This window comes from Lactuca saligna, chromosome 4 (assembly GCF_052625555.1).
Source record: "Lactuca saligna cultivar CGN05327 chromosome 4, ASM5262555v1, whole genome shotgun sequence".
NCBI lineage: Eukaryota > Viridiplantae > Streptophyta > Magnoliopsida > Asterales > Asteraceae > Lactuca > Lactuca saligna.
In genome coordinates this window covers 259,092,226-259,116,014 of record NC_136420.1, presented here as the reverse complement: position 1 = coordinate 259,116,014, position 23,789 = coordinate 259,092,226, and the positions used below count along the sequence as shown (strand labels likewise).

General features: G+C 34.6%; 1 protein-coding gene across 1 annotated transcript; it reads right to left on the bottom strand.

Annotated features, from left to right (window-relative positions):
- Nucleotides 1-22,101: 22,101 nt before the first annotated feature.
- Nucleotides 22,102-23,039, bottom strand: LOC145043520 (RING-H2 finger protein ATL78-like). Its single transcript, XM_078992205.1, has one exon. The coding sequence runs from the start codon at nucleotides 22,895-22,897 to the stop codon at nucleotides 22,208-22,210; it is 690 nt and encodes a 229-aa protein (XP_078848331.1). The 5' UTR covers nucleotides 22,898-23,039; the 3' UTR covers nucleotides 22,102-22,207.
- Nucleotides 23,040-23,789: the final 750 nt, after the last annotated feature.

The window sequence follows — 23,789 nt, the reverse complement described above, 5'->3', positions numbered from 1 at the left end:
AATTGTGACTCATGCCTTTGTCTGCTAAGAAATCTTCTAATTCTTTGTTCTTGAATTCTAGTCCATTGTCGCTCCAGATGTTTCGAACGACTTTTCTCAGTTGCACTTCAACCTGTTGGATAAAGATCTTTAGCTTGGGAGTTGCCTCGGATTTGAGTTTTAGAAAGAACACCCAAGTAAACCTTGAGAAGTCATGAACAATAACAAGGATGTATTTGTTACTGCCAATGCTCTCAATTGATGATGGACCACATAAGTCGATGTGAAGCAACTCAAGTGGTTCAACAACTTTTGTATTAATGATTGTTGGGTGACTTTGGCGAGTTTGTTTCCCCATTTCACAAGCAGCACATAAATGTTCTCGATTGAACTTGAGCTGTGGAAGACCGTGAACATGATCACCAATGACTAGCTTGTGGATGTCCTTGAAGTTGAGGTGCGAGAGCCTTCGGTGCCACAACCAACTTTCTTCTGAATGAGCTTTAGACAATAGACATATGGCTGGTTTTCCTTTGATTGGATTGAGATTCAGAGGGAACATTTCACCTTTTCGTTCTGACTTGAGAATCACTTCGTTGGTCCTCTTCTCTATTATTTATGAACCTTCATCATCGAACGAAACTTTGAGACCGGTACATCCTACCAGTTGAGACACACTGATGAGGTTATGTTGCAATCCCTCTACATAAGCCACCTTCCTGATTGTAAAATCCCCATTGGTAATCATCCCATAACCCTTGATCGTTCCATAAGAGTTATTACCAAACTTGACGTTACCACCATTTTGAAGGGTTCAAAACTCCCTTAGTTCTTCCTTTCTTCCTATCATGTGATGCGAGCAGCCACTGTCTATGTACCATTCTTCGTCGAACTGCTCGTCACCTATAACATGCAAGAATTAAGCAGATGTAGGAACCCAAAGTTTCTTGGGTCCTTGTGAGCCTTTCACAGAAACAGGAATAGCAAGAGAAGCATCAATAAGATAAGTTCGTTTTATTGAGGTTGTTTTATCTTTCCTCTTAATGGTAAACACTTTGATTTTATTAGGGTTAGTTTCAAGTGTTTTGGATTGAGGTTTAGGAGTTTGCACTTTCGCTTGCTTTCTGTCTTCATTTGCTGAGGAAATCTTGATTTTTCATTTTGAATCCTTCGTCGATTGAGAGCTTTGTGTAGGACACAATTTAGGCTTAGAAGAGGAACGAGGGAGAGAAGAATTAGAGGAATAGAATTTAGAATGAGAATCTTTCCTGACTTCTGGTTTGAAATGATCCTTTTGGATTTGATCATTTGAGGGACCAAAGTTGTACCTTTGGTTGCTATTTGCTGATGGACCGAAATTAACTTTTCGGCTGTTGTGAGTCACTGGACCGAAACTGGATTTTCGGTTGTTGTTGCTATCAGGACCGAACTTATTCATTCGGTCTTGTCCTTTCTGTTGCCCAAAAGGCTTCTTTTCGTTCTTTTGATCAAACCGACCGAAGCTCCTTTTATCTTTATTTCCTTCTCCTTTTGGCTTGGAGTTTCTATTATAGTGAGTGTAGTTAGGATTTTGGGAGCGCCAAAATTGCTTTCGCTCTGAGAGATTTTTCTTGTATCTCAGATTCCTCTGGTGCTTCTAATTTTTCACCTGTTTCGGTTGTTTGTGAATATTTGCCTTCTGTTTCGGCTTCTGAACAACAGGTTCACTTTTCATGGAGGAGGTTTCGCTTGTTGAGGAGACGTATTCTTCTGGAACCTCTTTTGTTCTGCTGGTACTGGGTATGTCATAGTTGGTAGGTTTATTTAGTGGTTCTGCCACGTATCTACCTTTTGCTTTCCGTGAAGTTCGCTTCGACAAACCAACTGTTTCATCTGCATTGTCTATCGGTGCTGACCAGAAATATTCCTCACAACCATCTGCATTATCTTCATTCACCAGTGCAGTGAGTTCGGCTGTCTGATGTTCGGTTACTCCTGTGACCTTATAAACTTGATTGGGAGTTGTTCTGACCTTTTGGTAAACAACAACTTTTTTCTTTAAGAACTGGGGACTTACTTTTGGATAAACGAGCGAATTCCACAGAATTTTCAAAAATCAAAATTTTGTGGTTTTCAGGTTCGCTCTTAGTAAACTCTGAACAGTCAACCTCATCCTCTACAGAGATTTCACTCATGTCATCATCCTCATTAAGTTCAGATGCATTTTCAACATCAATTTTATTTTCTGAACTTAATTTGGTACTCAATGAGACAAATTTTTGTATGGTTTCAGTTCTGAGTCTCAACTTGTCATTTTCATCCAAAAGGTCTTTCAGCATGTTCTTATGGTCTTTGGACTTAATAAATGATTCAATTTTATCCAGACCAAACATATAAGTGGGACTTACATCATCAGAAGATACAACACTTTCACAGTTGTATGCTTCAACATCAATTTCATCTTCCTTTAACTCAAGAAAGGGTAAAATCATGCGATGGATTTTCTGGCCTATTTCACAGTTCAAATGCAGTTGTGTAATGTTAGTATAAAGTCTTTTTGCAATCAAACAAAAAACATTTCTTTGTTTTAACAATTTAAGATTGTCTCTTTGCAAATAGATATTTTCATCCCTAGACCTAACCAGCTCTAACTCCTTCTGCTCAATCCACATTCTTCGCTCCTCACTCTTGGATGACACCCTGCTCATTTGGTCAGTTAGATTAGAATTCGTGACACGCGTTTGAGTTAAACAACTATCCAGATTTGAAATTCTTGAATTCAAGTTATTTAATTCTTTTTCATATGATGCTTGTGGAATTTTAAATGAAACAAAAATGGATTGTACCTTCTTGATCAGATCATCAAGTTCATTAATCTGCACACTGAGAGGCTTCGCTGTAAAGCACACGTCCTCTCGCTCCTTAGTCGCTTCATTTCCACCATCAATATTATATCCCCTCATCTGGGATATATCTGTCACCATCAAGCATCTTCCACTAGCGTCATCACTTTTTGCCACATAAGCCTTTCCATGAGTAGGCTTTCTCACTTCATCATCTTCTGAGTCGGTCGACCATACCTGTACGCCACCGAACTCATTATCATCTACCGAACCCTGCACAATTAAAGCATTCATAGTGAGATTACTAGCAGCTTTCTTCCTTTTAATATCCTCCAGTCTTTTCAGGAGACTCGCTTCTTCATCCTTCTCCGCCATTTTCTTTAACACGCAATCTTTTGCGTAGTGATTTTTCCCTCCGCAGTAAAAACAACTGACACCAGAATCAGCATCACCCTTCGTCTCTTTCTTTGGTTCTTCAACCTTCGGCTCCTCTTTAGCTTTCTCAGAGCTATAGATTCCTTGCCAATTTCGGTTCTTGTTGGTAGGAAAATTCTTCTTGATGAACCTCCTGGGATTTGACACCATCATGGCATAGTCTTCAGATGTCAAATCGTAGTCTCCAAAATTCAGATCTTCTTCTTCTTCTGCTGCGCTCGTACCCTTTTACAGAAGGGCCAAGGACCCAAAGTTTGAGACCACGCTTTTCTCTTGCAACACAGTCTTTTCCTGGGATTTCAGAATCCCTACTAGTTTCGCCAAAGAATATGACTTAAACTGCTCATGTGCTTTAACTGTCGACACAACCGCCATCCATTCGGGTCTTAGGCCATTTAAGAAAGTGACTTTCTGTTCGATGAGCTTTCTTTTAATATCATGATTGATCTCTTAATAAGAAGATGATTGAACCGATCGAAAGTTTGTGTAACGGCTTCCTCTGGCTTCTGCTTGAACTCTCCAAATTCTGAGAGAAGTAGGGTCTGAATCGAGTGCTCCAGATCTTCATCTGTGGAATACAATTCTCGCAGCCGATCCCAGATTTCCTTTGTTGTACTACATGAACTTACTAAATCTAAACGTGTCAGATTGAAGGGCGAATCGAATCAGTCTCAATGCTTTAATGTTACATTGAAACTTTTCCTTTTCATCCTGAGGAACATCCTTCACATATTTTAGGAGATCAATGTACTCCTTTTGAGTTTTAATGATTCCTGAAGTGCTTGAATGAACGAATGGGCCAACTGTGATTTCTTCCCATACAAGATATCCATTATCTTCCGATCCAACAACTTAATCTTCAAAGTGGTGTGTCCACACTTCGTAGTCTTGAACATAGAGTATTGGGATCTTGGTTGTTGATCCGATGCTGTTAGAGATGTTGATGGGATTGGATTGAGAATCGCCCATGCTTGATCATTTAACCTGTTATAAGATCAGACTTTGTAATACGTAATATTAGGGCAAGATTAATAATTAATGAGATAGTAAATTAAGGAGTGACGGCTCAATAAATATCAATGAATACGGAATGAACCTTAATCACTTCTTTGACAGAAGAGATGTGTATGAATTACACAACCTCCTGCTCTGATACCAATTTATGAGATGAAAAATCTATTTGATCGATTAGATCTTACGCAGGTTTATCAGAATCATGCAAACAAAATAACACATAAAAGAATGAACAAACAATGAGCTGAATGATTCAATATATTCACGCCTCAGCAGAGCTCGACGAAGAACTTCCGCTATAGAGGCTTTTTAGGGTTACAATCGATAAAAAACAAAAACGTTATGAATGATCGATTTAACAGCTACGTACCAAGATGCATGCAAGCATCTATAAATACTAAAACCCTAAACATTAAATCACGGATTGACAAGCCCAATCCGGATACAAAAATGGGCTAAGAAATGAGCCCAAGACGCAACACATTTTAAACCCAACACATCCAATGTTTTTCTCATGGCCTAGCTTGATATCTACTAGCCAAACACAATGCTTAAGCTACAAAAGGTATTATACATTGTTGGATTAGGTGTCTAAGTCCATAACTATAATTGGTATATACTTGAATTGATAGTAGCACAGTCCTTTTGGGTTGCTTTCAAACCTGGCAATTGAATCAGACAACTTTTAGAAAGAAAATAATGATTTATTAATTTATTACCTGGTTAACAAATTAATTAGAAATAAAAAAAAATGATTTATTTATGTATTATGGAAATAATATATTAATTAGGACTCATATTATTTAAATAATATTTAATCAGAAATTTATTTGGAATTAATTTTGCGATTAAAGAAATTAATAAAAGCTGCAGGGACTAAAGGTGATAATGTTAAATAGTTAAGCATTGGGCAATTCTAGAACCTTCGTGTTGTAGGGGGAACGAATTCTAGATGCTACTAGGGTTTCTTTGGGCTCTAAGGGTTCCTTGGATGCCCTAGGGGGGAAGTTAAGGGATTAGGGTTATCTTAGATACACCTGCCTTATCCAATATCTTCCTAACCAATAGAAACCCTCCTTAGGGTTAAATTTTTGCCTAACCCTTAATTCCATGTGACTTGGCCAAAATTTTGATCTACTCGTCTCTCTCCATAGTATTCTTTGGTTGCTTGAGTTTGTTTGTGAACCATTAGAGGCGCGATACTTGTGGCGCTTGCTACCAAAGGTCTTTCAAGCAAGGATTCAAGATTGTTTACAGTAACAATCTTAAAGGTATTTATCATAACCCTTTAATATGTGAATTTTGATTATATATTAGGGATCTAGGGTTTATAATTTTTTGTTCATTACTGTATGTTCAATTAGAGAAAACGTAGATCTTCAATTAGGGTTGCATGCACACATAGGATTATATGTTATGCTCAATTCTCGTCAGTCGTATCAGAGCCTACATCTAGTCTTCTATTTAATTGATACTAATATGAACTCGAACAAGGAGAAGAAAATAGAATCGTCATTCTGTTCTTCAAAATCATCGAGTTATTTCTTCAGACTTGAAGTGCTGGACTGCAACTCGGCGAGTTGGTCCTCCAACTCGATGAGTTTATGCGTCAGATCCTGATTTTAGATTTACTTGCCTAACTTGATATAATTGGTTAATATTTGGTAATTATCTTTTATTAAATCTACCATAATCCGATTTTTGGTAATGTTAGATAATTAAATATGACCTAAATGTTAGGAGATAATTATGAATTAGATAATGTTGATTTTTTTTATTATAATTATCCATAGAGATATGATTAATAATTTAATTAATTGTTTAGTTAAAGGATAATTAATGTATCCATAATCAGTTACTAAATAATTAATCTGATTATTAATTAAAGTTAATTTTAAGGTTGTTTGAAATTTAAATTAAAATGTTTAATTTATTGAAATTTAAAATGTAAACCCTAAATTACATTCTTATCTATTTTGTTAATTATTTAATTAAATCATTAATTAAAGGATAATCAATAAATCCATATATGGTTTAAATTTAATTTAATCAAAATTTTAATTTATTAAAAGATTAAACCCTTAAAATATTAAAATGTTTAAAATTCACCTTATACTATATATATAATTAATAGTTTAATATATATTATATGTATAAGAAAAGTAAGTCAAATCGCTAGTACGCCACATTCACGAAGCCATACTATAAGGATAGTTGAAGGAAGCAACCTCTAAAATGACCACTATTGGGTATCCATTCTTACCCATTGCTCTTTTGTATGGTGGAGGGTCATTAGCTGAATGAGTTCTATAGGACAATTAATCCTCATTAAAAGTATAATAATTAAGTAACTAAACCATTTTCTAAAATCTCATTCTTAGGTACTTTATGAAGAATGTGAATTTGATGCTAACCCATGAAATTTCACATTCACCTTATTTGTCGTTAGTGGAGCGTGTGTGGTTAACCGGCACACTAATATAATATTGTTGGCAATGGGTGTCTCATAAGTTATCGTTGAATTAATGGAGCACGTGTGGTTAACCGACACATTAATTTCAAATCATAAATGACATCGAGAGTACCAAACTAATTTGCATGGTTATTCACATCTCGTTTGTAATCCTCTGCATCTGGTTAGAAAGTGAGAGCATAATCGAGATTAAACATGCCATTGAATAGTTCAATGAATCTCAAAAGTTTTAGGAGTTTCATAAGATTGATATTGGTAAATGCTTTACCTACCTAAAATAAATTTGAATTTGATTACGTCATCCCTCTTTTGAGTTCAAATCAAAAATATGGATCCTAGCATTGATTTAAAATTTTGTGTTAATAATTAAGGATTCAAATAAACTAACTTGATTTCTCTTTTCTCCCTTTATAGATGCCGAGTCAAGACAACAATGGTTCTCCTCGTTCTTCTGGAAATCTATTTCCTTCTGGAGACGATCTTCCACATGTTGATCAAGGTGAAAGAATGTTCCCTTCTATAAGAAATGGTGGAAGTGGAAATTATGCTTCTCCAACTCTTCCTCCACCTCATCCAATGACTCTCCCCAAGTCATGTCTTCTTCTAGTTGAAAAGTACAAAGTCACTCAAGCCCTATTGGCTAGTAAACATCAATATGGAAAGTTTGTGTGTGTACATGTTCTAAAAAGGAAATCACATATTGACATATTAGGAATGTTTGCTATCATTTTCCCAAGGGAGTTGGTCATTGATTTGGTTCTACTTTTGCTTCCTGAATCATATAGTCAGTTCATTAAAGACTACTATATGAGGGACCACAACGTGACCCTAATCAATCTGACATATATGTTGATTGTGACTGAAGTAGAAATGCTTAAGAGCATAAATCAAGCAAATATGTTTGAAGGATTTGTCTCCCAAGTTTCCATGGACATTGAAAATGGAAACATTCGTAGTCCATAAAAGGTTTCTCTTCCCAATGGAAAGGGATCAGCCAAGGTTAAACCGTTTGACCATATGGTAAAGAGAAAGGCTAATCCAGAGATAGTCCCTTGTGCTAATCCTAGAAGGTCCATATGTATTTATTGCTAATTGAAGGGGGCATTGGATACGATGCTGCCCTGAATACCTGAAAGATCTTAGAGATGATAAATTGAAGTCGTATGGCTCTACTTCAGGTACATCTACTATCTAACTCTACTTTATTAAGTTCCCATTCATATATTCTTAATACATGATGTGATAGTCACATTTTGATGTTTTTCTTGGATCTAGGAGAAAGAAGAAACTTAAGAAGAGTAAGCTGAATCTAATCGTGAGAGATGGATTTCGGTCGCATGGTTCGATTATCAGATTTTGGAAGCTGCTGCATAGGAGTTACGATAGATTAATAGATTTCTTATGAAATATCTAGAAACATAGCTTTCATATATTTGCATTGTAAGGATAAATTTTTCCGCATATTATCAATAAAAGTGATTTTTTGATTTATTTACTTTGAATTTCCTTGCAATGGCATTTATGAGAATTGGTGGTTATATTTCTATCATTAGCAATCAATAAATGTGGATTGATTCTTAATTATATCGGTTTTGGTAATGTCATGATTAACCAAGTGAAAAAGGAATTCTCATTAGCCAAGTTTCAATTGGATAGGAACTTGAAGTCATACAATTCGAATTGTGTGATGCATGAGAATCTTGATCATTGGAAGATCATGACTAATTCGTTGATCACATGTTTATGTGAGTCAAGTGAAGGACTAGAGGATCTAGTACATATTGATGTGGACTATTTAGATCCACCACAAAGCACGATAAGTCTATTCGTCATGGTTTACTGATGATTTAGTAAATATGGTTGTGTTTATAAGATTAAGCATAATTCTAACACTTTGGAAGGTTTCAAAGAGTGGCAGAATGAATAAGAAGAATCTATTAGGCGGAAAGATAAAAGTGTCTCCAATCTGAAAGGAAAGGAGAATATTTTAGTATCGTGTTTTGTAATCATCTTAATGATTATGGACCTATATCATAATTGATTCTCAAAGGACATCCTAGTGCATTTGTATGACTAAGAAGATGAATCAGATATTGGTGAAATGGTTTAATGGATGAGTTATACTTTGTTTTCAATCAAGTTTTAAAGTTATACTCTAGTAACTACAAATCGTATCTTGAAGCTTATTTTAAACTAAGTAGGTTTATAACACCTCATGAAATGTGGAGTAGAAATTATTTCTCACTCTAGCACATTTGAAATTGGTAGTTGTGATGTTTTGGTTAGAACGAAGGATAAACTAACACCAATTATATGATGTGTTATCTTGTCAACAATCCTTACTAACTTTTGAATATTTGTTTTCTCGTCAAAGAATGTTCCTTGAAAAGATAAAACTTATATGTCAAGAATTTAATGGGAGCCTTATTGATCTTGAAAAGTTTCACAAATCAATCAAGAATAAACCTTTTAATTATCACTAGCACACGACCTAAGGTGGATAACATATCGTGTTCAGTTGACACATTCTTACTTCTGTGCACCTTCCTGTTGTGTTGGCAATGCTTATGAGCTCTATGGTTCTAAGTTAACTGCAAAAGGCAGAGAAAATTTGTCAGTGATAGTACATTGGTCAATGGAAGTGAGCTACTTAAACAACACAGAAGCAATGGTCGGCCCTTCTGTTACTAGAGGGCATGAAATTAAGAACAGGCAAGTTCAGTCCATGAAAGGAAAACCTAAAATTTATTTTGGTTGTTTCCTCAACTTTATCTTATAATTGTAGGTTGGAATTGATAAATTTATAGATAGGAATGCATACACCATGAAATCTAGGTGGCAAAAGGTTTTGCTCTAATTCATGAAAATGATTATGATGAAACACTTTAGCTAGTAGATTTTAAAGATTTGATAACTATGATTATGGTTAGCAGTTGTGATGATTGCATTCTTAAATTCGCATATGATTACCACATCCTTTGTCATAGTTCGAATGGTGAGAAATGGAAAGAAATAGTTTGAACGTTCAAGACTTGTAGCTGTAAATTCTGAAATGGTTGAAACACACATATGCTATATAAAAAAGGTGTATGAGCTTGAGAAGTCCAGATAAAGACTTATCGAAGCATCACGTATCAGAAATCTACATTTTAGTAAGAAGGTCAAAAAGTATTGATTTCTAGAAGTTCAACTGTTTTTTGGATACATGTTAAAGCTAGTCGGAGCATAATTGTTACGCTAGTAAGAATATAATTGTTATGCTAGTAGAAGCGTAATTGTTATGCTAAGTGTTGTAAGTTGGCAATACTTTTTGTAGGAAACATAGTTTTCAAATTTTTAAAATTGCAAAGTTTGGGAATTGTTTCGCTACAAAAGGATTTAGGGGAGAGGAAACTTATACTTCATTTCAAATCTATAAGTTTAGATTAAAGTTTTGATGGAACTTAATCTTGGACATATTTGAATATCGTGTTGAAGTTATTCAACATAGGAAATTCTATATATATATATATATATATATATATATATATATGTATATATATATATATATATATATAGAAATATTATAGGAAGTGACTAAACATATATCAAGTATTTGTATAAAACATTATGAATCAAGTTCCATATGCTTTGAATATAGGATTTATTACTTATGATATAATATTCACCTGTTTTGATTTTTCCAAATGCCTAGGGTGTTGAGAGGAAAAAGGACTAGAATAAGATGTGACTAAATTTGTTAAATAACTGTCAATAAAAGTATGAGGTTTACCAAAAGATTGGTTGCTTGTGGATAGTTAGAAGTATAAATTAATTTGGACAAACCCTATGTGCATAACTCTGAATGGAGATGACTCTTGTTCGAAATTGATGGTCATATGGTAACATGGAAATGTTTCCATAATGGGAGTTGATAATTAAGAATCTACATGTGAGTTAGAAAATTTAATGCAAGGAAGGTGTTCAAGGAGTGTATCTTAAATCTAATACTTAATCACCATGAAATTGTATTAGTAACAAAGGTTAAATTGCGCATTTTGTGGCATATTTACCTCAGTATTGGTGATTTTGACGCCACATCGTCACAAAGGATATTGAATGTAAGGTTTGACTCTAACACATTTAGTGACGACAAGAATTTGGAATTATTACACTTGTAATAAGGATTTGGAATTGTCATATGAGCATTATTAGAATTATGTCCAATTGATCTTTTCACAATGGAAGGACCATAGAGAGACATAGTATGCATGTTTATAACATGGCATGTCTGATGTTTAATTCAAGTGTTTAGTTGATAATACATAAACACATCAGTAACTTGATGTTATAAAACGTATTGTTGTGCATGATTTGATGAGTGAATAATGCAAGTATATAAGTCGAAGTTTATCCATTCCTTTTTCCATAATAAGAAAAGCAATATCTGTAGGCCCCTCGATGATTTGATGATGACATCTAAAGCGCTTGGCCAATCCTAGACTGAATTGATGTGTTCAAGTAGTATCAATCATCATAAATCGGAAATCGAGAAACAAATCTTAGATAGAGAGATTGATTATAATCCATGTCTCATGCCATACAATATCTTGTAGAAGGGAGGAATATTTTATCACTTATCTAAGGACACGTTACTGACTAGGTCAGAGTTCGACAACTGCTTTTGGTAGCTACAATTTTCTATTTAATTTAGTAGTTATGCTAGCAGTTATAGTTATTAGACTTATCCAAGTGTGAGACTGTTGGATTAGGTGTCTGAGTCCATAACTATAATTGTTATATACTTGAATCGATAGTAGAACAGTCCTTTTGAGTTGCCTTCAAACATTACAATTAAATAGGATAACTTTTAGAGAGAGAATAATGATTTATTCATTTATTACTTGATTAATAAATTAATTAGAAATAAAAAATAATTTATTTATTAATTTATTATGGAAATAATATATTAATTAGAAATCATATTATTTAATTAATATTTAATATAAAATTAATTTGGTATTATTTTTGGTATTAAGGGAATTAATAAAAACTGTAGGGACTAAAGGTGATAATGTTCAATAGTTGAGCAATGAGAAATTGTAGAACCTCCATATAGTAGGGGGGAACGATTTCTAGATGCTCCTAGGGTTTCCTTGGGCTCTAAGGGTGCCTTGGATACCTTAGGGAGGAAGTTAAGGGATTAGGGTTATCATGGATACACCTGCCTTATCCAATACCTTCCTAACACCTATATAAACCCTTATTAGTGTTAAATTTCGGCCTAACCCTTAATTCCAATTGCCTTGGCCGGAATTTTGATCTACTTCTCTCTCTATAGTATTCCTTGGTTGCGTGAGTTTGTTCGTGAACCATTAGAGGCGCGATACTTGTGATTCTTGCTACCAAAGGTCTTTAAAGCAAGCATTCAATATTGTTTTCAATAACAATCTTAAAGGTATGTTTCATAACCCTTTACTATGTGAATTTCAATTCTACACTAGGGATCTAGAGTTTATACTTTGTTGTTCATTATAGTATGTTTAATTAGAGAAAACATAGATCTTCAATTAGGGTTTCATGCACACATAAGATTGTATGTTATGCTTAATTCCCATCATACATGTCATATCATACATAATTAAACCTACCGCCTAAGCATACTATATATGGGTCATTCTTTTAATCTCATCATGTGCGCTAGGACAATCTAACTTGGAAAGAATGGTGTGAGGTTGCATGGGTACAAGTCCTCGTTTTAAGTTATCCATTATGAAGCATTTTATGACTTTATTAATGTATGTACTCTAACTCAAACCAATATGTCATTGGGATCTATCTTTACATATCCTAATACCAAGTGTGTACGTAGTATCTCCTAGGTGTTTCATTTGAAAGGACTTACTAAGTTAAGTATTAGTTTATTTCAGTATTGGGATATCTTTCTCGATCAGTAATATTTTATAAACATATAAAATTAGAAAAACGATTTTGCTCCCACTTGCTTTGATATATACACATTTTTCATCAGTGATTTCTGAGAAACCAAGCCTTCTGATATTCTGATAAAAATAATGATACCATCTCCTAGATGCTTATTTTAATCCATAAATGGAATTCTTTAGTTTGCATGCCTTCTTTAGGTTATTTGGATCGACAAAAACTTTATTCTGCTCCACACATACATCTTCCTCAAGATATCCATTAAGGAAAGTAGTTTTGACATCCTTTTTCTATATCTTATAGTCGTAATATGTAGTTATGGCCATGATAATCCTAATATATTTAATCTTGGAAACTAGAAAGAAGGTATATTCATAGTCAATACCATTAACTGGAGTGTACCCTTTCGCGACAAGTCGTTCCTTGAATGTTTATACATTTCCTTCCATGTCGATCTTTGAATATCCACTTGTTCCAACCAATCCTGTTGTGAGGAGGAAAGTTGTGACATCCTGTTTTCAAATAACCTTAACTTGGGGCTTGGGTGGTAAGTTACTTAGTGAAGGTCCCGGGTCTCAAAGGATCAAGTGTGGACTTTGAGGAATAAGGTTCTTGGGCTTGCTTTTAAGATGTTGGGCTTTGAGAGACATTGGGCTTAAATCAAAATTTAGGATTGTTTGACCAAGAGCACCATGACGTGGAGCATGGTTACTAAAGAACATGTTTCTTTAGTCAACATGACATGGAAAGATGGGTGCTACGACATGATGAACGCTGCAACCCAAACCCATAAAATTTAGAATTTCTTCCATACTTAAAGGCTTAATGTAACGTATCAAAATAAGACCCAAAAATCTTTCAGTTTTAAATTAATAAAACAGTACACCATATTATTGTCATAAAACCAAGGTAATCAAATTTCATCAATACATCATCATTATCAGAGTATATCACAAAATGTAGAATTGAGTGGTCTGTGTACTTTGCAAGCATCCCGGGCTCTTCCCTTTGAAACCAGAAGTACCTGAAACATGAATTGAAAACCGTAAGCACAAAGCTTAGTGAGTTCCCCAAAATACCACATACTATGTGTAAGCAAATAAACACATAATGGGCCCCGCCCGACATCAGGTCCCGCTCGGTATACATATTTGTCAGTCATCAGACCCTGTCTGGCATCGGGCCCCACTTGGTACATATATAACATATAATCAGATAAACATACAACACATGCGATAGCCACAAAGATAATAGCATACATTACCACCATCGAGCCCCGCTCGGTAAGCATATACACATAACACATGCAAGAGTTACGCAGACAACTAGCATAGTATAACATCAAACCATGGTCCAACATTGGTGCCTTTGACCCCCTAAACATAGTGAGGAAACTCACCTCAGATTGCTGAATCCCACAGATAAATCTTTGGCTATTGGTACGCTAAAATCCCCATGCTATCAATCACAAAATAACACCTAATTAATAATTGGATCCTAACTCACATTAAGAGTCTAAAATAGGGTAAAGACCCTTTTACTAGTTACCCAACTTGGCCCAAGGCCAAGGCCTAGTCTAATTGTCCAAAAAGCCTAAATTCCAAAATAATCACCTAAAGCCCAATATGGTCCAATTTTCCAAATCGGGCCCAATCCCTTTCATGTGCCTTCATCCATGAGAGTCCAATAAAATATCAACAACCCAACAATAGAACTTGGATGGCCAAACAAGACCAAAGACAACAAAAGTCCAACATGGCTCCAACTGAGATCCCAAAAGTACGAAGCCCACTCTGTTGAGTACGTGGGGCGTACTCAGCTTGTATGCTCAGCGTACTCGCTTTAGGGCTTGAACACGCAGTGTACCTACTTATATTCCCAGCGTACTCCATTAACTTGGCCAACTTCCCATATTCAGCTCTTAATCGATTAAGACTTCAACCCAAACTCAGACCTGACTTCCTTAATTAAGGTGGTTTGTCACGTAAAGTTGCCAACTTTACGAGCATGCATGGATTAACGGGGCTTTAAAGCTCAAAATAGCTTAATAAATGACTTAACACGTGCATGGAATCCAAAACCACCATAAAGTTTGCACCTTTATACTTAGAAACCCTTAGTATGTCCACATCTACAACGATAAGCTTCCAAAATGATCTTAGCTCATAATCACCAACCAAAGGGACCTAAAATGATCAAATACAATGAATCAACCCAATGTACTCCATCTTTCTTGAAGTTGACAATTTTTCCCATAGGGACCAATTCTGCAAAACATTATGCCCCAAGGGTCTAAACTAAAAAGTACAATGAATCAAGCGTTACACTTAAACTTAGGGATTAGGGTATCCTCTTTAGCCTCTAACCCTCCAACACGAAACCCTAGCCTCCATGTATGATTAAGAGCTTGGTTACTTGATTTTTAGCTTGTTCTTTACACTTTGGTGAAGATTGAGGAAGGAAGGAGTTCATTTTGGCGGAAGGAAGCAAATAGCAAGTTTGGATCCAACATCTTCTTCATACTTCTGCGCCATTTGAGGTATAAAGTTAATACCTTGGAATTTATTCTTCTTGATACAAGTTTAAGCTCATTATTGGATGGTTTTTGTTCCTTCTATGGATGATCTTAGAGACTGAGGAACTCTAGAGCTTGTTATGACTCTCTAATGGTTTATAGGCTTCTGGTGATGAGAAAAGATTCAAATTTTGAGTTACCTTGTATCCGTGCACAAGTTTTGGTCACATTAAGGACTTAATGGACTTAAGGTTAACATCTAGCCTTATGATGAAGCTCTAATGGATAAAGTTGGAAAATTTATCCATTAGTCATTGAAAAGGGCTAGATTTGAAGTTATATGTTTAGATCTGTAAGGATTACGCATGTAATGAAGAGTATGGCATTCCGCCAGAAACCACAACATGGCCAAGGGCTTGCCCCGACGTGGTGGTGCTCAACTTCTTAACTGTTTGTGCTAACTTGGCCATGACATAGCTAAGTCCTTGCTATGACATGGTGGCCATTGTTATGTTGACTATTGACTTTTGACCAGTTTGAATGATTGTTTTCCAATGCTTTAATATATGATTCCTTTTATCATTGTTCTTAATTTTTATATATAAACAAATCTTACACTATTCCTTTTTTCTATTAATTTTTTGTTTCCTTTTTAAATTTAGGGATTTTGTATGCTTTTAATACAAGAGAATGTCTTAGCCACTCCATCGAGATACTCCTAGTGTGGTAGATTATCAGGGAACTCATAATTTCATGGATTAATCTAAAATGAAAGTTAATATAAAGAATAAGGATTTACATAAGAATCATTTATCCCCATTATGGAATTTGTTTCATTTTTTATTTTGATTAGTTCTTGACAAAACCTCAAAAATGGTCCCCGTGGTTTCTAGAAATATCAATTTTAGTCCCTAAGTTCAAAAAACCGCACAGATGGTCCCTATGGTTTCAAAACTTTTAACAAATGGTCCTTCTGGCTCATTCCGTTAGCATTTCACCGTTAACTCATTTTTTAATAAAATATTGCAGGGGTAATTTCATCATTTCAGTTGTAACCTTCTCTCTTTAAAAGAAATTGCATGTCCGATTTTTGGGCAAATCCTTTAGCTTCATCAATCGATCATCTCTGCTCCTTTCCACTGTTGCTCGACCGTTGCACCCTTCACGACATCCAATCGCTTCTGATTCAAAGATGGTGACTTGCAGATGTGGGAATGAAGCAATGAAGATCACTTCATGGACGGATCGTAACCCTGGAAGACAATTTTGGAACTGTAGAAGATGTGGTTTCATTCGATGGTCAGATCCTCCTATGTGTGGTAGGGCTTTGGTGGTGATTCTAGGTTTGATAAGATCAAAGAATCGATTGGAAGAGAGGGTCGCCATTGTAACTGCAAAATTGTGGAACTACCAACTAATGTTGTTTTGTTCATGGGTGTTTTTTTTATATTATTTTAATCTCTAAGTATCTTGTGAAGGTTTGGATGGTAATGGAGTTTTGGTTTTTGGTTTGTAACCATTGCAGGTTTTTTTATTTTATTTTAATCTAAGAGGGTTTTTTTGCTTTCAGTTTATGTAGGTGGTTTTGGAATTGGTGTTGTTGTATTTGGTTTATGTATTAGATTAATGTGTAATTCAGTGGTAATGGTAATGGTAATGGAAAGTAGTTTGTTATAGTTCATTGTTCAATTTCTTGAATGTTTTTGAAATGCAATTCTTAATTGTATTGTAAATGCATCTTGAAGATGGTTTTCATTTGCAATTGAAATGTACAATGTTTTTAATTGATCTAGTGAAGGGTAGTACACAAAACATATTAATTCATTACCAAAAAGTGCATACACACCATTACATTCAAAGTTATAAAGTTCTTAACACAACCATGATGCAATGTTTATAAAAGACCTACAACACAAGCATTACATGCAAAGTTTTCAAGTTCTTAACACATCTTCAAACAAGTACACATGACATAAGTTTCTACATACCTACAACACCAGCATCCTAATAACCACTAAGTTTCAGCCCCCTCCAACTTCACCACTGCCTCCCTGCCCTTTACATGTTCTGGAATTGTGCCCTTTGTTATAACACTTTGAACAAGTGACTGCCAAATATTTCCTGCTCAATTTACCAGCTTGGCTGTTTAGCTCATCAACACCCCTCCTTCTCCTCTTCTTAGGCCTCCCAACCTACACATGTTGATATACTATAGTTAAAATTGAATTCACTCCATGTTCACATGTATACTATATTTTTGGTGTACTTTAAATACAAACCTGTGTCTTATGTTTTGGTGGAAGTAAAGTGAATGGGCAGTCACTTTTAGGCCACATTGTACGTCCATTCAATGGATCAATTTTGTTGAAATACATGGCTTTCCATGTTGATAACCTATAGCAAGGATGGACCCATTCATCAACATGTGGGGCATTTTCACCATTTTCAATTTTGTCCCATATAGCACAAACAGCATGTCTACATGGGAAACCTGTAATCTCCTAAAACCTACAACTGCAATTTTGATCATTCAAGTTTACCACATATTGGTCTTGTCATGTGCTTGCCACTTGGTACTTCCCTGCCCCATTGTATTTAGCCACATACTTTGATGCATCAACCTTAATCTTTTCAAACAGTGTAGTTGCAGTAGGGGTTAGAAGTCCTTCACACTTATCTATTTCCTTTTGCACCACACATAACCTCTTCATGAGATACTCTCTAATATACTCTAAGCAAGTGATAATAGGTTTATCCCTACCTTCATCTAGCTTAGAATTGAATACCTCACAAAGGTTATTCAACAAACAATCAGTATGTTCCCATCCTGAATAATAGATATTAACAAAAGACAATTACACATATAGTAAACAAACAACAGGGAAGATTAACATTTCTCAATAAATTTCTAGAAACTTACCACTAAAGTAAGATTTAGCCCAAGTGTTTGTTGGGATCTTAGACACCCAAGCATGAGCCTCTGTAATGATCTTCTTCAACTCATCCATTGCTCTGTTAAAATGATTGACTGTTGTTGCTCTACCACACTCCCAAAGCTGGTCACTTAAGTCTTTTCCTTTCCATTGTTTCTTCATGTTTTCCTAGATATGCCTCAAATAGAACCTGTTTTTTGCACTAGGGAATACCTTCTCCATTGCTGGTATTATTCCCTAAACAAAAGTCAATGTATGCAACATTAGTTAACCAAATCTATTTAGAAAAGGTAATAAAAAAGTTAGGTGGTACACACTTTTTGTCTATCTGAAATGAAGGTAAAGTTTGAATTTAGTCCCAGATCCAGATCTTCTCCTAACAGTTCCAAGAACCAGGTCCAACTACTTGTTGATTCTGTCTCTACCACTGCATATGCTACAGGGTATATGCCATTATTTGAGTCCAATCCTACAACAATTAACACTTGCCCAGGGTAAGGGCCCTTCATGAAAGTACCATCCAGACCTAGAAAATCTCTTAATCCAGATTTGAATCCTAACTTCAATGCACCTAAACAGACATATATTCTTCTAAAAGTTCTTGTGGTAACAGACAGGGAGGATTCTGGATACACATCAATCCGAACTGTTGTACCAGGATTTGTGTTGAGTAGCTCAACCATTGACTTTGCCCTAGCAACCTTTTGCAATGACATTCCTACCTCCAGTTTCTTGCACAACTCTTCGTTTAAAGCTTTCACTGGAATTTTAGGGTTACTCTGTATTTGTTGAACAATTAAGTTTGCTATGTATCTGGAAGTGCAAGCTTTAACCGCCCTTGTTTTCAAACATTTATGCTCATCATGTACTGTTTTCACCAACCAATCCTGATTTTCATTAGCCCTCAATATTTGGACTGCCCATGGACATGTACCTTTACTGGCAATTACATCTTTACCCTTGCACTTTTCCCTACTTCTAGTTGAGGGCCCACCACCATCAACTCCTGTAGAAGGTTTACTTACAACACCTTTACATTTCACCCTAATATGGATTTTTTTCATTTTTGGCTAGGTATAAAGACCTCCTTGTTGCTACAGCATGTGAGTTCATGTAGTTTTTAACATCAATCTTGGTTTTGAAGACCTGGCCAATCTGAAATGGTTTAACATGAACCTCTCCATGTGAGCATGTACTTGACTTACTCAACTCTTTTAGCAGTCTCTTCCTATTATCTTCATGAAATCCTGCAAATTGATAATCATCAGTGGCAATAACTTCCAACTCATCATCAACCATGTCAATGCCTTCATCTTTTGAATGATTGTTCAAGATTCCATGTTCATCTACATCAACAGCATTATGAAATTCACTCATGTATACATGTACATCAAATTGTATGTTAGACTCATCCACATTGTATTCACTGTCATCAGAATCATCTCCACTATCCTCAGAACCATGGCCACTCTCAGAGTAGAAAGCTTCTCCACTATTATCACTCACCATACCCTCTAGATAATCCACTTCTGGTTGTTTTTCAAATGAATTTTCAACATTAAACTCAACATCATAATCAACATAAAGTGAGTAATCCTCTATAAATGGTTCATAATCATCAACTGTTGCAGTATTAGCTCCATCATCAGCTTGGCAGCTTGGTTCCTGTACATGGTAAGTTCCCAATGGTTCTTCAATTTCAACTGCACTAGTGATCACTTCTTCTTGAGATTCAATTTCATGATTCACCACTTCCTTTTGAATGACATGACTTTGTTTGCCTTGTGACCTTATAAATGGTACAATACTCTTTGAGTAATGTTGGCCTTCATCAACATTTAACACTTGTGACTGCTCATAATCAGGGTTCATAAACTTGTTTAGATCAAGCTTTCTACTACATGATCCTGCTTCTCTCCTACAAGGTTTCTTTCTATTCATTTCAGGTGACACACTATCAGGCTCCAACTCTTTAATAACAACTTTAGAAGGAGACTTGTAATAAGTAGCTACCCTTGTCTGACCAGTTTCAATATACACCCTAATAAGTCTGTGTTTAGGGACATATGATACCATTTTAAGTACATCTTGATCATTACCTAATGGCATTAAGCCATAATCCAAAGGGTATTCAGGGATACAAAAATGGTAGTAAAGGGTTTGCTCAGTTTTGTATCCTAGTTCTCGAACCATGTCGTCAAGCCCATGAACTGAAAATAAATTAGTGTCAACATCATCTACATATGCTACAACACCATCAACGTATTTCCTTCCAGGTGCTTTGGTGAAGACACCACTATAGTGTATCTTCAACGTGAAATAGTTGTCATAACCTTCTGTAAACACAAAAAAAAAAAAAAGAAAGAAAGAGTAAAATCAATGATTTCCTTACGTCAACACAATAGACCAAGAAAAAACAAGTTTTGTTGTAGTATTGTACCGTATCTTTTTCCTAAGTCCTCCACGTTTACAAATTTTTTCCCGAAAACACCATATTGATAGCACCATTGCAATTTCTACAACTTAAAACCCTAAATCCCAATTTATGTTCTTGCTTCTACGATGGGAATGAACCCGATGACTAAACCTGTAACTGGTTATCTTCTTGGGAGAGGGACGGGTAGTGATGTGCAAGCAAGTAATCATTTCATATTAAAGAGAGAAGGTTACAACTGAAATGACGAAATTACCCCTACAATACTTTATTAAAAAATGAGTTAAAGGTGAAATGCTAACGGGGTGAGCCGGAAGGACCATTTGTTAAAAGTTTTGAAACCACAGGGACCATCTGTGAGGTTTTTTGAACTTAGGGACTAAACTTGATATTTCTGGAAACCACGGGCACCATTTTTGAAGTTTGTCTTAGTTCTTTATCCAAACAATCTGTTCCTACAAATGACTTTATTGCTCATGATTCATTTATTATTCATGATCCATTCTTTCGATGTCTTTTACTTGTTATCTTTTACAAATATTTATAATTTTATAGAATCTTCATAATTTTGTTGTAATTCTTTTGATATCTCCATATTCTAATAAAAAATAAGTGTATTCTTCTTTTGTCATGTATCACCCTATTAGACTTTCTAATTAATATCATGTTACTCATCAACCTATTTATTCTTCATTTCAAATTTGAAATTTAAAATTTCCCACTCTAACTACATTAAATTTATAACATTAGAATAAAAATTAAAATAAAATTAATACAAATTATAAGGTCATATACTTCTTTAAATTAACGATTATAATTATATATAATTAAAAAATATCTCTTAATTAATAATTTATTTAAAATAATTAATTAATATTTTTTATTTTTTAGTATGAAAGTTTAATTAAATAAAGTTTTAAGAATAAGTTTATTCTTTCAAGAATGAGTGTATTCTTTAAGAATGCCTATCCTCATCAATAATTTTGTTTTCATGTAAAATAAGTGACATTCTTTCCAGGACATTTTCAAGTATTGATCAAATTTTAAAAAAAAAAACAAAAAAAAAAAAAAAGTCAATTCTTTAAAGACTATCAGTGTATTATTCTTTTAAGAATGACAGTTATTTAATTAAACTATTCATCAATTTGAAAATTTTATTTTTAAAGGGATTAATAAATAGAAAATTTTGTAAACATATAGTCATATCCAAATATAAATTGTCTATTATACCCTTAAAACGAGATAAAGGTTGCAATTTGATACATGTTATTTAATTTTAAAAATATACATCTTAAGATCATAGCCTATCACTTTTCATCAAGTGGTTAAAATTTAGTTACACATTCACAAAATAATTTTTATTTACATTTGAATATATATATATATATATATATATATATATATATATATATATATATATATATATATATATATATATATATATATATATATATATATATATATATATATATATATAGGTTTCAACTGATTTAATTAGTGACAAGAATCTTTCCACTAAAAAAAAAAAGCAAGGTTAAAAGATATCCAAAACATTATCATGAAGAAGAATAAACTTGATGGGAATATTGGTCTTAATATATATTACTATACGAATGCTAACTTACTTACAACTCAAACATTTTAAATAATTTACATTTTAAGTCCTATTTTGAAATTAAACTACATTTCATAGCTTCGTACAAATCGCTCAGGTTGTAAAGGCACGATGTTTATAATATTGACACCACTTGGATTTTGTCCTTGAAATGGTGTTGTACTGTTACATGCCCCACCTGACAATATCTTCTCGCATGTTTCTATGAGGGAGTGCCTACAAGTTGGGCAGGAGGAGTGCGAACTCAACCACTTATCGATGCATCGAATATGGAATCCATGGTTGCATTTCGGCAGAATTTTGACTTGTTCTTCTACGATGAACTCACTTAAGCATATCACGCATTCTTTGCCTAATCCAGGTAATTTCAGCCCTTCCCAATAGCTAACAACTGGGAAAGTCTTCAATGCCTTTTTCTTAATCCCAGTGTTGGCTAACCTAACTGGCGTGCTTTCCTGGCTTGTAATCGACTCAGAATGAACTAAATTCGAGCATCTTAATACACACCTGATTATAGAGTTTAACCCTAAAGAACAAATGAGAGCACAGAGAAGCACTGATAGTACCATCACCACATTTGCATCAAAGCTTTTGTTTGCCGTATCTGTACTTGGTGCTGGGGAAGCTGCTATTGCCTCCACTGCTGTTCTCATAGTTGTTGACGCATGTAAGTACATAGGAGCATCAAGTAGAAGTTTTCTTGAATGATGATTCACAAAGTTGGCTTGAAAAAGCATCATGGGGCTAGTGAACATTTTTGCTTGTGTTTGAGGTATAAATCTGTTGCTAGTTTTGGTTGTAAATACAATTTCAGAGTAGACTTGAAAGAGAATGTTATATATAATGGGAATAAAGGGAGCTCCACAAACAATAAAAAGGCAAATTCATGTGAACCTTTTGTACTGGAATTGAATATAATATCAAGAAACCAGAGGCAGTTTCAGAGGATCTTTTGAGCCACCATGTGGAATATATTGTCTTTCTTTTTATCAATCATTTTCGATCTTCCACTAAGTTTTGTGTATTGCATTTAGTAATGGATTCTCTAATCAAATGGATCCCACCCACTTACTTACTCCAAGTCAAATTATGCCATGTTCACATAATTTCAATCCTTGACTCAGCACTCAATTCCCATTTCCCACGCGATGTACATATTTAAAAGGTGAAGTTCATGTTGTAAATAACGTATTTCAAACTTATTCTTTATAAGTCAAATCTCATATTAATACATCAAACTTTTGGTGTTTATTTTAAAATTAAGGTCTCCAAACTTTTGTTTTTGCACATTAAAAAATATACTTTCATTTCTCTGTTTTAAAATACCCTTATGTTACCTTCTACCGGGTTGATAGGTAATATACATGCCACGGGGAAAAATATCGGTGACCCGTCATATAATGAAATGGCCACATGTGTTATACTTATATTAAATTTTTATAAAGTAAACCGATTGTGTTATACAATCATCTCCCCCTCATTGAAGAAACCCCTCGTCATTGAAGAAAACCCTCATCGTCCCACCATAGTAACTGAAGATCGATGGCTATATTCCTGTCAATCAAAGTTCATTTCCAAGGTGTGTTCATCAACAAACCTTTTGGCTATTCTGATGGTGTTCATCATGTGTTCGAGAACGTTGATTTT